The sequence below is a fragment of the Miscanthus floridulus genome, chromosome 5 (genome assembly GCF_019320115.1).
Source record: "Miscanthus floridulus cultivar M001 chromosome 5, ASM1932011v1, whole genome shotgun sequence".
Taxonomy (NCBI): Eukaryota; Viridiplantae; Streptophyta; class Magnoliopsida; order Poales; family Poaceae; genus Miscanthus; species Miscanthus floridulus.
The window spans coordinates 79,523,368-79,537,069 of NC_089584.1; the positions used below are offsets into that span (position 1 = coordinate 79,523,368).

Here is a 13,702-nt window from a genome sequence, read left to right on the forward strand (position 1 = left end):
TGCAGCTCGATTCTAGTCCTGTGTTCTGTTTCAGTTCAGAGCCAGCAACCTACTATTGTTCGTTCAACAATAGCTTGTTCTGCACAAATGCACTTCTTTTTTTTGTGTGTTCTGATCTGAATTCTTGATAGCAACAATGCCTTCCATTATCATTTACATATTACATATTAGTGTAGACTTATTTTGAACATAGTTTTGCTGTTGCACAACTTTTGAACATATTTTTGTTGTTGCACAACGATGGCCAGGTGGTTAAAATACACTTTTGGTCATCATTGTTGGAACAGATTAGTGTACACTTATTTTAGTATTGTTTAAGTTAGTAACTTAGTATGAAGTATAGCATTCCTCTTTTTTTCCTATGCCAGCAGTCTAGCCATGGTTGGTTTCCTAAAGCTGTCCAGACAAGTAGTTGAACCAACTATTTTCACCCTGTTTTGTAGCAAGTTTTAACCGAATATTTCCACCCATACTAACAGAACCTCACAGACGTTGTGTTTTGTTTGTGGCACTTGTATGAATACAGTGGAAGTAATAAGTCAATCCAAGATGTTAGATGGCACTTTGTTGTTTCAATCATATTTCTTTCTTTTTCTTTTGAGAAAGCTAAACTGTCCTTTTTGTACCTAGTGATTCATTATATCGTATAATCATTGAAATAAGCATGGTTCTTTCTTTTTTTTGTGAGAGAGCATGGTCACAATTGAGCTGCAAAATGAACTTGTTCTTGACCATCTTTCTTTGAGCTGCAAATGATAGTCATCAGCACATAGTCCAGGTGGAATGGCTCCCAGCTTGTCTGCAGGCTGCCTCTAGCAGAGCGAGTGCATCCGTCCTTGCCCTAAGCACGAATTCCTAGTTTCTCAGATCATTGATTTTGATTTTGTCTAGTTGTAAATTTGTGTAAGCTATTATACTTTTTCTTTGTGTTACTTGCAGAGGGATCGGTGGAAGCAATACATGATCTGAGAAAAGTGATGCAGACTTGCTCAATATTTGTGTTGTCATCTTGTCTGCAGTCAATCAATGCATGATCTGAGAATTGTCAGTCCATAGTGATCCTATTTTATTTTTCATTACCTCATTAGGTATGTTGATGGAGATGATAGTAGGAAGGCCGTATATTAGCTTTGTTGGAAAAGATGATACTTGAGTAGAGCTTCTGTGTGAATTTAACCTGTTGTGCTTTAATTTATTTATATTATGTTTTCTGCTATTTTGTGTATATATCTTTGTTGGAAAAGTGTGGTATAGTGATAATCTGTAGATCTGTACGCATAGCTTACGTGACAACAGCAAATAGAGAGGCTCCATACATATTTTCTTGTGACCGAAGCAGAGAAATTTCCTTCCGCTTCCAAACGACAGCAGGGAAATTGCCTATGCGTGGATATCTTCCCTGGGATTTGGATGGGGATTCTACTGTCCAAGAAAATCCCTCCCTTCCTATTTGTTCCCAGGGTTAGTCACCCTATGGCTGCCAAAGTAGCCCTAAACTTATCGCACACTTGGCTCTCTGAACCTGCACGCTCAACGGCCACTACTACAGAAGTTAAGTGTAGGGGCGGTTCTAGAGCCTCTGTAGAGGCGGCTGCGCCAGCCGCCCTTCCCAGGATGTTCCTACAGAGGGTGCCTCTGTAGGGGCGGTTTTCTGACCGCCCCTGCAGTGCCCTCTATAGGGGCGGCTGGTGTTTTCAGCTGTCCCTACAGTGCCATCTGTAAGGGCGGCTGATAATATCAGCCGCCCTTGTAGTGGACTTCTGTAAGGGTGGCCGTTTCACCAGCCGCCCCTGCTGTGTATATTTGTATATATATATATATATATATATATATATATATATAATTCAAATTCAAATCTGACCGCCACAAATATACATATATACATCCAAAGTCTGATCCAAACCATACCACAAGTCCACATTGTCATCAACGGCCTAGGGCTAGCCTATCAGTCTCCTGAAGGTGTTGGTATAGAGGATTACTACCTAAGTCGAAAAGAAGATGATGGTAAGTGCCTTTATGGTACACAATCTGGTCCATTATGAAGTTGCAAAGGTCACCGACCATCTCTAAGAGCTCGTCATCCTTGTATGGGTTCCTTCTCGTGTCTTTATCTTTCTCTAACTACAAGAGAACAAATTTATGTTTACTATATCACAACATATGCGAACTCTTCATACTACGAGCGAAGAGGTTCAAACTTACCAGATTAGGGTTTCTGTTGTAGCCACCGATGGTACTCATCATAATACATGTGTAGTATCCACAATGTAGACTCCCAGGCTTCTGCTTGGGGCACTGTGTGTTTTGCATATGGAGATGTTAAGTAATGCTATTGACAGACACGTAATATATGGAGTACCAAAGTAAATGACATTTACCACACATAGAGTTTTGACATACAACTTTTCCTTCCTATTTGGATGATGCCTCCCCTTATGTTCCTAGACATAGTGCCTGAATGCCCTGTTCCAATGGTTTTAGCAAATACAACTTGTTAGTATCCCACATTGAACCTTACAAGTATGTATACAAACATAGTAGCTAAAATGAGGATTGTCAATATGTATACGTCTTGACAATCGCTATGAAGTCTTTGTATGTCTCGACTGGGAAATCTGCTGAATCAAAGACCCATGCCATGCTATGTGAGAGCCAGACGCCTATGCAAATCCAGTGATCGCTGCATGAATTTAGTCATAGAAGGAACACATAAGCTCTTTTGCATCGAACAAAGTATATTGAACAAAGCTAAGTATACAGTCGAACTTACTTGAAGTGGCATGGTATCCATATATTATCATGTTGTTGGAGATTTTTAAAACATAGGGCAATGTATGCCGCAACCTTGAGGGACTCTTCCAATATTTTCTTGTTCCTGATGTCCTCTTTCTCCTTAAGTGTCTTTCCAGCTTCCTAGTTCTTTGCAATCTAGTTTCCACTCTTTAGGGTAATTAAAATTTGTTGATGCTATAGGTGAAGGGTCTATATACCCGTGTTTCAGAGCTGACCTCTTTTTCACAAAGTCCGCTTGCATTCTACAAATCGCGGTGCGGGTTAGTTACAACAAAATTAAAAGATTACATTCATATCATATCGAGAGGGCAAGGACTTACAGGCACCAAATGCGAATTAGATTCATTTCCATTCGTCCGAGGTGGAAGCATGCCTGGATATCCCTAAACTCAACGGCAATTTGCCCACCTGGGGCTCCAAATGTGCCGACAGGGATCCATGCTTGTAAGATTTCTAGTTCTGTTATCTGAGCACGCAAGTACCAATCGTGGAACATTCTCGTTCCACGTGGCAAGCATTGTATGACTCGGTTTGGTAGGAAGTTCTTGCCTTTTTCATATTTATCCGGGCAATCATTTGACCATTTGAGATTATCAACAGCTAGATACATGTTAAACCCTTTGTGCAGTTTGCTAGTGGTGCCCTCCTCAGAAGCTGGTGCTCTGAATTCTTTTACTTGGTTCTTAGGCTTGAACTGGTCATGGGCCATCCACTTGTGCACCGATGAGACGTCATTAATGCCCAGATACAATGGCCTTATCTTGATTGGGATTTTGTTTCGAGCTTCCCATTCAGGCACGTCCTTGTCAACTTGTGCATCACCTGCTCCAGGGGCCACTTGTTCTTCACGTATCGGCTGTTCACGAGGCAATTGCTGTTCATGAGACACTTGTTGTTCATGTATCGGCTACGTTTGTTCAGAAGGATGTTGCATCTCATCATGCCTTTGCTCGATACGAGCTGGAGAAGGACGTGGCATGTCATCATGCCCATGCTCGGTACGAGGTGGAGAAGGACGTGGCATGTCATCATGCCCTTGCTCGGTATGAGGTGGAGAAGTCTCTAGCGTGTGGTGGTCATGGTCATGGGTCGGTGAGTATACCTCCCCGTCCTCGACAGGTCGCTCCAGAGGATGAACTTCAGTCAGAGTTGGCGAAGACTCGGTCAATACAATGTCCCGTCTATGCCAGAGGATGAACTAGTTCATGACGTCTCCGAGTAACACGAGCCCCTCGGGAGTAGGGTGTTCTATCTTCCAAGTCATGAACTCGGGCTTCACGGTATGCACCTCGACCCAAGTGTAGTCCTACGGGATGTCCCTATTGTGCCACGTGTCGCCCGGAGGATGTGCCACGCCCGTTGCCACCTCAATGATCATGTTTTGCCTGCCCATCGGAACCACCAATTTGCAACTGGTTGGCGCCCGTATGCGATCGACGGGGGTTTCGGGTGCATTGGAACCTTGACTGCTGGGAACATCCGGAGGGCTGCCAACTACCGCCAGTTCTCCAAACGGCCCCATTGGTGTCTGTGGTTCCATCGTAGACAGTCCTTTCTCCACCAACATCTTTTCAACTAGAGCCTTCACTTGGCGCTCAAGATTAGACTCTCGGTCTCTGCCATGTTTCTTGTACATGTGCCTCTCCTCTACGAATCCGTGCTTCTAGGACATCCTCTTCCCTAGCCCTCTGGTGCGTCATGTGTGCTCGGGGTTTCCCAAGGCAACGGTAAGCTCATCCCTCTCTCTGGAAGGGTTGAATGCATCCTTCTCCTTGTCTTCAGCAAGTTTTAGTATCTTTGATACTACCTCTCCGGTCTCCGGCTTAGCAAACTTGAGGCTACTACCGGATGAATCGACACTCCTTACGTATATCCACTATTTAAGGCGTGGCTTCAACTTCGGCACTTTCGTATTCCCAGTAGCTTCGGCCTCTATGTCCATCTTCCTAAAGGCCTCTTGCTTGCCAGCGTAGCCACCGGGGCCTAGACGAGGGTAGTGTTGGTTCTTCTTCGCCTGCTCGTTGTTACGGGCACTGAGGGCCAATGATGCCTCTGAAGTCTTCTCAGCCACGAGCTTCTCCCATTGACTAGGAGTTATGTTGCCATACTCGTAGAAAGGAGTTAACTTCTGTTGGATAAAGTTCTTGTTCAGATCCGACCGCCAACGTCGGAAGCTCTGCCCCATTATCTTAAAAGCATTTTGTTGTACCAACTCGTGCGTTCCCTCCGGAAACCTGAAGTTCTGCTTCAGCTTCTCCCATAGGTCTACCTTTTGGCTCATAGGTACAAGATTCCAGCCATGGATGGCTGGGTTCAACTTATCTCTAACTACAAACCCGATGTGATTACGGAATTTCGCCTTGTATGTATATGGCTCAAGGATCTGCCAGTCTGGCCCGACCTCCATTATCACATAACATGCCTTGTCGTGATATTGGTTTGGCTTTCGAATCCTCCCTCATTTCCTCTTTGGCTGGGCAGTCTCAGTCATGGTTGTGTCCTGAGGTTGTGGAGTGGAGGCCTCATTGTGAGTATCTGTGGCTCCTTCCTCTGATCTCCTTTGCCCCGCTACGTATTGTCCACCAAGACGAGCCAGAGGCCGATGTTGTCTTTTCAGAGGTTGAGTAGGGACGACCTGTGTATCCGGTAGGTCAAAAGTGTTAGCAGAGGTAACATAAAGCTATAGCATTAGCCAAATTTACAAGCTACTAAGGCTTTATCCGTACCTCGTCGTTCGGATCAAAATCCTTGTCCAACTCGTCCTCCGTTGGCCTCCGTCTGGGTTCTTGTGGGAAAGGATCCTCAGGACTTACATATCCCCCTGATGAGGTGTCATCATCATCATCCCCTTCTTCGCCTTGGGCATCCTCTCCGCCTTCTCTTCCCTGGGCTCCCCCCACTGGATCCTCATCATCGACAAGGTCCTCCTGAGTAAGCATCACTTCTAGACCCTTTTCTAACTCGTTATCGAACTGCTCCTGAGTAAGCTGGTCATCTAGTTCTTGCTCTCTATGGGATGACTGCTCATCATTCACGGGGCATCGGGATGCACTCTTTGATGTTCGCGACATTTCGTGCCTTGTTCTAAGAGATGCAAGAAAAAAAGTAGTTTAAGTAGTAGAAGTAGTAGTACTAGTGGTAGAAGTAGTAGTACTAGTAGTACAAGTAGTAGTACTAGTAGTAGTAGTACTTGTAGTAGTACTAGTAGTAGTAGTACTCGTAGTAGTAGCACTTGGTGAAGAGACAGAGATGCTTGTCACAAGGGACCTTAGTCTCACCCACTCACAATATATGCCACTGACACATTCCAGCACACACAGTTAAGAATACGCATGTACTATACGTGTACTGTCATGCATGGAATAATAACTACAAACGAGGTGCGCCCACTGCAGCTCTACTGCATGTGTCCATCTTATGATGCGTATATGGATACCTTCAGGAAAGCCAGGCGCAATCATTCTGTAAGCAGTAAGTACGTAGTCACACTATCTAATCTGGGCTCCAGTTGGGACCAAATTAGAGATAACTATATTTACTGGATCACAGAATAGTTGATGACAACATAGTTACATAAGGAAAATCTATAGAGCAAACCACATCTATATTCAGAACACACACCAGCATCTTGTCAATACATTATAACTTTTAAAACAAAGACCGGTTGAGATCTAACTGAACCCCTGCATGCATCTACTATCCATCCAATGAAAGAGGTGTTTGTGGATTACAGAAACAACAAATTAGATGACAAGTTAACGATAATATTGGGGAGATCTATAGGTCAAATCCACAGGTACAGTCACAACACCAACATTTAAGCTTTAAGTTTTCTGTCATATATCAGGTCAAGTCTATACAGTGTCGCTACAAGAAAACCTCTTCAGGTCTAATTGTAATTGGACCTCTACATCACTTATATCTAATATCCATCCAATTCAGAGGTGTTTGGGTCACAGAAACAGCAAATTAGATGACGAGTACTTTACACGGTCAAAAAATTTCAGGTCAAATTGTAATCGGACCTCTAGATCACTTGTATCTAATATCCATCCAATTTACAGGTGTTTGGGTCACAGAAATTGCAAATTCGATGACAAGTACCATACTGGGTCAGAAAACAGTTAATGATAACATAGAGAAGATCTATAGGGCAAATCCACATCTAAAGTAATACTGTCAGAACAAACACCAGCATTTAAGCTATTAATTTCCTTTGTCATACATCTGGTCATTGTCACATCAAGACAAAGGTCATTTGAGATCTTACTGTTAACGGAGCATTTGTTCCAATACCTTGGCAGCACTTGCGGCAGCTTCATCCCCTAAATTAGGGATATTAGTGTTAATTTAAAATTACATAGAGTTAGTAAATCAAAAGGGATATAGGAATCTGAAATAGAAAATTTTCTTGGAAGGTTGAACCCGGTTTCCTAAATTGCTGAATCATTCTCTAATTCCAAGAGTCCATTATGATTAAAGATAAGAGTTCTTATTAATTAGGGTTGAACAAAACTTCCAGCAAATAACCTTTTAGAGATATAAGTTCTTATTAATTAGGGTTAAACAGAACTGCTAGCAAATAACCCTTAGATACAGCCAAGAAAGGTTTGTGTACAGGGCACGGGCAAGAACACGAATGATCCATTTGTAAACATCACGGAAGATCTCATAAGTACATTAAGGCAAAACAATTCAAAGGAGGGAGGCACGCCAACAGGGTCAATAGCACCAATCGAACTGTATTGTTGCATGAGGATGACTCCTACCGGAGAATAGGTGCCAGATTGACATGATTTGACAGAAGTGCAAAGTGCTATTATCAACTAAACACATATGGCCTCATTAATTAACTTTAATGTGAATATCAGTTAGCCTGGCAATTCCTATAGCGTACTACACGGATAGGAGAATCAAACCAAGTAAGTTCAAAATCTGAGAACGTACTCTGAATCAGTGAGTCTATCTTGCAAGCCTGTTAATAATTAAGTTCTCATGAATGCTAAATCCTAAAATAGTTCCATAAGGTTCATCATTTGCCTTTACAATGCTTAGATTCATATACATGTAAATAATGTAATAGGAAATTCAAAAACTACATGGGATTCATAGTTTTCCACCTAGTTTCATCTTCCGCCCAACCTCTGACTTTGAGTGTTTCAACTAGACATCATGCTGATGATAAAAATATTGTTCTTGGATAAAAAGGCAGAATTCTCATCACCAGCAACAAATCACTCTATGCAAACCTAGGACTTCCCATGCAAACAATGAAGTTCCTGTGACAATCACGTTTGATAACACATCAATGTACTATCACTACGATCAGCTAAGCTGATTTTTCATTGCCCTGACAAAAGATCAATACCTTTTTGATGAATGATGAAACCTGGAACTCCTTTTCAAGTCACTATCTAAACTATGGTGATCACGGCAAAGGCCAAGAACAGGCTCCCTCCAATGTATGCTATAATCTGCACAGGGCAATGTTTTGTTTCAGTGAAATTATGTAGACAGACTTTATGAAATGAATGGTCCACATAATTTATCAAAGATTTTATTAGCAAGCCAACAGTTGTTTTCAACACTAAAGTATGTAATTTGTTTAATGGATGGAAAAAAAGGATTCCCTTTCTATTACACGGTTAACTGCCTAAACAATTGTGATGGATCAAACTGACAAACACGGTGAAAGGCAACTTACAAATTTGACGTATTTTAAATTTTTAAAGTGGTCAAACGCTGTAAGATAGGAAATTTCAGTTGCTATGGTACAATTAGTTTCCTAATTTACCTTTTCAGAAAGGAATGTTCCCAGCAAAGAGCCACCAAGAACTGCAATCTGTTGGAAGAAATGTGTTAATCTCAATTTTTCCGGGAAAGCCAAAGAAAGAAATATAAAAAATTGCGGCACAATAACTGATTGGTATGCAATGACACATTTGCTCCTTGTACTCAATCAACAACAGAAATTCTTTTATGGCGAATACTCCAATGGAGCCCAAGTCAGTGCAGAATAGCAAACTTCCTAATTCCCAACATTAGAGAAGACTCTTACAAGAAACAAATACTGAGGGAAAAACAGACCAATGAACTGACCAATGGTGAAAGTGCTAAAAAATTGTCTGCTCGATCGCAATATTATTATGCTCATTGCTCAAGCATGTTAGTCATGAGTGTTCCTGCAAACCAATGTAGTTTGCAGTGCAAAAGTTTGACTTCAGTTATCTGGTTTCAAGTCTCAACTCTCAACCTATTACTATGCTTATCTTACCAATGTTGCAACGGCATGACCAGCAAGTGATCCTGCAATGACACCCAGAGGGGATGAAGCTGCCGCAAGTGCTGCCAAGGTATTGGAACAAATGACCTTTGTCTTGATGGATGGCTCTAAAAGAATGGATGGCTCTAAAAGAAATAAGAACAGGAAAAGAAAACCTTAAGACTAAATTTAACAAAGAGCAAACCAGTCTTCTACCTAATTTAGGTTTATCCACAAATCCACAAATAGGTTTCATGCATGTATTTTTGTAGTGCTACATACACGCTAGAAGTCCTTAGCTCCTACTCAGGATGCAAGTGGGTTTCACAAATCCACAAATAGGTTTTATTTTGTATGTAGGTAACCTGCAAAACTAAATCTAATTGCCGGTTCAAGGACAGTGATAAATTCAGACTTGCGCTCCTCCCCAAGAACGAGATTCAGAAAGCTTCTATATAGACAGATACAAAACAGAAACAGTTCTTCCTCAGTATACAGTTGTTCACCAAAGTCAGCAAGAACATCAGCAAAAAATAGAAGCAACTTCTCCCCACAATCCACACTTCTTCCCATCCCGATCTCCTTTTCCCCTTCTCCCACCTCAATATAATCTCCATATCCAGTACCTGGGCGCAGTAGGCAGCAATTCAAGGGCGGAGTCGACTCTGGGAGCAAAACATGCGTGGCCACGCGACGCATCGGCCGACGACCGGGAAGGAGGAGGGCCTCATTGACTAGGGAAACATAGAGGAGACGAAAAATGGCAGCAAATAGGAGGATGGAGGAGATCTCACCAGGGTTGTCGAGGTCGGGGAGCACCGGCTTCGTCGGAGAAGCACCCGTGGCGGTTGGCCTGCCTGCTGCGGGCGCGCGAAGACCCCTACCCCTGGCCCCCGGCGATCAGGCTCCCAAGCCGCGCGAAGGAGCGATGCGCCGACGACGGACCCTAGCCGTGTGCCGTGGGAGCAGACAGACGGGCCGCGCCGAGGAGCGCTTCGAAACCCTAGCCGCCGTCGCGGCCTGGGGAACGGCGGTGGATGGGGCGGGGGCGGCGGTTGGGGTCAGGGAGACGGTGGAGGAGGCGGTGGAGGGGTCAGGGAGGGGCAGGCGACGGCGGTGCAGGTGCGGCGGTGCAGGCGGCGCCGGCGGTGAAATTAGGCAGCCTGACGGTCCAAGTGTCTGATTTCGCCCAAATCGATTTCGCCCAAAGCGACGGTCATGTAAATACCTCAGAGCCGCTGTAGGGGCGGCTGAGGTTATAAGTCGCCCCTACAGAGTCGTTGTAGGGGCGGCTAAGGTTATAAGCCGCCCCTACAGTTGATTTTTTTTCAAAATACCTCAGAGCCGCTGTAGGGGCGGCTGAGGTTATAAGCCGCCCCTACAGTTGATTTTTTTTTTCAAAATTCTAAATCAAAATTAATTATTCACATGTAAATAATAAATAATACAGTACAAAATTTTATAATTATTTTTATATATATATTTACATATAAAATAACTAAAACAACTACAACAGTTTAAAATTGCAAAATTAAACTTTTAAAAATGGGGAAAAAATTAAATTTTAAAAAATTAAAATCAAAACTACTAAAATAATTTTGAGACACCAAATGATCTCAAATGAAAATTTGATAAACATCAAAGTTGTAGAGGTCATGAAGATCTACAACTTTTATTTTGATCATCTTGTCATTTGACACAATTTGTACGTTTTCAAATTTGAAATTTTAAAAACGACAAGTTCGAACCAAAATTTGAGACCCAAAATGATTTCAACATAAAAAGTGATGAATACCAAAGTCGTTCAACTCATTAATATCTACAACTTTTATTTTAGTCATCTTGTCATTTGACAAAATTTGAACCTTTTAAATTTGAAATTTTGAAAAATGATAAGTTCGAACCAAAATTTGAGACCCAAATTGATTTCAACATAAAAAGTGATGAATACGAAAGTTGTTCAACTCATGAATATCTACAACTTTTATTTTGGTCATTTCTTCATTTGACAAATTTTTAGCACACATTGTTCACTAATCTTACACATATCTCATATAGTTTATAAAACATTATGAGAGATGTGTCATATTTGTGAACAATGTCATTACCACTTTGTCATATGAAGAAATAATCAATACAAAAGTTGTAGATCTTGATGAGTTATTCAACTTTGGTATTTATCACTTTTTCAGCTGAAATCATTTAGGGTACCAAAATCTTGTCTGAAGTTGTATTTTTTTGAAATTCAAAATTTAAATTGCTCAAACTTTTCATATGTATATATTGACAAAACCAACAAAATAAATTGATAGAGAATGATTTTAGAAAATTTTAGGAAAAAAAATCATCAGATTTGGAGTTAGTATGAGGAAGAAAAACTAGTTACAAAGTTGACCCACAGACTAAAAAAAGAAATCACACTGTTCACTATGATCATGTAAGGATCATCTAGAACAGTGTGATTTCTCTTTTTAATCTGTAGGTAAACTTTGTAACTAGTTGTTCTCCCTCATACTAACTCCAAATGTTATGGTTTTTTTCCTAAAAATTTCTAAAATCATGCTTCAGCATTTAAGTTTGATCAAACTTGGATGTGACAATATTTTACACATTTTAAAATTTGAAATTTGACAAGTTCAAACCAAATTTTCAAACCCTAAATGATTTCAGATGTAAAAGTGATGAATACAAAAAGTTGTTCAACTCATCAAGATCTACAAGTTTTATTTTGGTTATCTTGTCATTTGACTAAATTTGAACCTTTCAAATTTTGAAATTTAAAAAAAGACAAGTTGAAACCATAATTTGGACCCCCAAATCATTTCAACTGAAAAAGTAATGAATACCAAAGTTAATAACTCATGGAGATCTACAACTTTTATTTTGGTAATTTCATAATTTGATAAATTCTTAGTACACATTGTTCACACAAACATACGTGAATGTAGTCTCAAACACACACATAAATGTAGTTTCAAACACACATACATAAATGTAGTCTTACATACATGAATGTAGTCTCACACACACATATATAAATGTAGTCTTACGAATATTGACACACTTACATAAACTAGCTAGCCCACCGTGACAACTTTCCCCTTGACACCTTTTTGTTCCCATGGCAATACATCTTTGGGCAGGTTCTTTTCCACAGCCTCGATCTTCTTACAAAAGTCTATGAATAGCGGCATCTCATCACACTTATTGTAAGCTTCAACATCGTCCACGCCATCAACTCCGATGATATGTTGTTTCCCGAAGGCCACCACGTGCTTTGTCTTCTTCTTTGGGAGAAGGTTACTTTGCGGGTCGGGCATATAGAAGACTTGCGCGACACATTCAGCGAGCACCCAAGGGTCATCCTGGTAGCCTACATTCTAGAGGTCGATGACTCTATGTCCGATCTCATTGAATTGATGTTGCTTGATCCAGTGGCATCGAAACAGGACCACCTTTATATCCCTTCCATAGTCAAGTTCCCATATATCTTCAATTATGTCAAAGTACAGGACCTTTCGCCCCACTCCGTCGAGAGCCTCTATTCGGACGCTGCTGTTCTGATTCACAGATTTCCTGTCCTTTGTGTCAGTATAGTATGTGTACCCATTGATGTCATAAGCATTCCAAGACATCACCTGTTTCAATGGCCCGGCCGCCAACCGACTGATGGTAATAGAATCTATGGTTTCTCAGGCTATATGTTCTGGTCCTTCAACCATGATGTCAGGCGTTGCTTATGCTGTTTCATGACCCAATCATCTAAATGGCCATTCCTCTCGGCCATAATGATAGCCATGTGTTCATCAATGTACGATTGCATCACTACCATACTCTGCAAGACACTGTAATGCGCCTGACTCACCTCTCTGTAATCATTGTCGAGGAACACTTTCCTACCACTTGTGCCCTTCCCAGCTAGCCTTCCCTTGTGACGAGAATCGGGATTACCAATCCCTCTCTGTACTTTTAGCCACTCTTGGCAGCACTCGATGACTTCTTCGAAATTGTAACCCTCTATCATGGAGCCCTCTAGGTGTGTTCGGTTATGCACGTATCGGCTTAGAACCAACATGAACCGCTCGTAGGACCATATTTCATGCAAGAAGCTAGGGCCCAGCGCCTCGATCTGATGAACTAGGTGAATCATGAGATGTACCATTATATCAAAAAAAGCGTGAGGTAAACACATCTCTAGCTGGTTCTGGGTCTCCACCATGAATTCATGTAGGTCACTCAGCTCTTGCCTGCGAATCGTCTTCTGTGAGATCTTCGAAAGAAGTAGCACATGCGGGTGATGGCCATCTTTAGGAACTCTGGCTTTATAGCCCTGATTGCAATTGGTAGGAACACTGTCAGCATCACATGACAATCGTGAGTCCTTGCAGTATGTTAATGATAGGTCCTTCATCGACACTAGCTTCTTCGGGTTCACCGAAAACCCAGTCGGCACTCTGACCCCCTAAGGAAATTGCATATAGCTCTCCTCTCCTCTAGGGTTAGGTTGAAGCTAGCCGCGGGAAGACTGTACTTGCCATTATCTTGCTGTACCGGCCAAAGCTCCCTGCATCACGTTCAGCTGCACCATGTCTTTCCATGATCTGAGACCATCCTTTGACTTGCCCGTGTCCATCAAGGTAGCCA

At 41.8% G+C, this 13,702-nt stretch overlaps 1 protein-coding gene across 8 annotated transcripts; it reads right to left on the reverse strand.

The window, feature by feature from the left end:
- Positions 1-1,866: 1,866 nt before the first annotated feature.
- LOC136450116 (uncharacterized) lies at positions 1,867-10,256 on the reverse strand. Of its 8 annotated transcripts, XM_066450407.1 has the most exons (12): positions 9,071-9,667; positions 8,591-8,638; positions 8,165-8,270; positions 7,917-8,075; positions 7,093-7,121; positions 5,523-5,880; positions 3,117-5,431; positions 2,774-3,038; positions 2,573-2,683; positions 2,382-2,466; positions 2,206-2,298; positions 1,867-2,124 (listed from the first exon to the last, which is right to left on the reverse strand). In XM_066450407.1, exons 5-7 carry the CDS (start codon positions 7,116-7,118, stop codon positions 5,255-5,257), a joined length of 561 nt encoding a protein of 186 aa, XP_066306504.1. In that variant the 5' UTR covers positions 7,119-7,121; positions 7,917-8,075; positions 8,165-8,270; positions 8,591-8,638; positions 9,071-9,667; the 3' UTR covers positions 1,867-2,124; positions 2,206-2,298; positions 2,382-2,466; positions 2,573-2,683; positions 2,774-3,038; positions 3,117-5,254. The 8 variants fall into 8 exon arrangements, 6 of the variants coding, with proteins under 6 accessions (XP_066306504.1, XP_066306503.1, XP_066306506.1 ...); XM_066450406.1 differs by lacking the exon at positions 9,071-9,667 and adding an exon at positions 9,853-10,256 and having other exon boundaries at positions 2,774-5,431; XM_066450409.1 differs by lacking the exon at positions 9,071-9,667 and adding an exon at positions 9,685-9,846 and having other exon boundaries at positions 2,774-5,431.
- Positions 10,257-13,702: the final 3,446 nt, after the last annotated feature.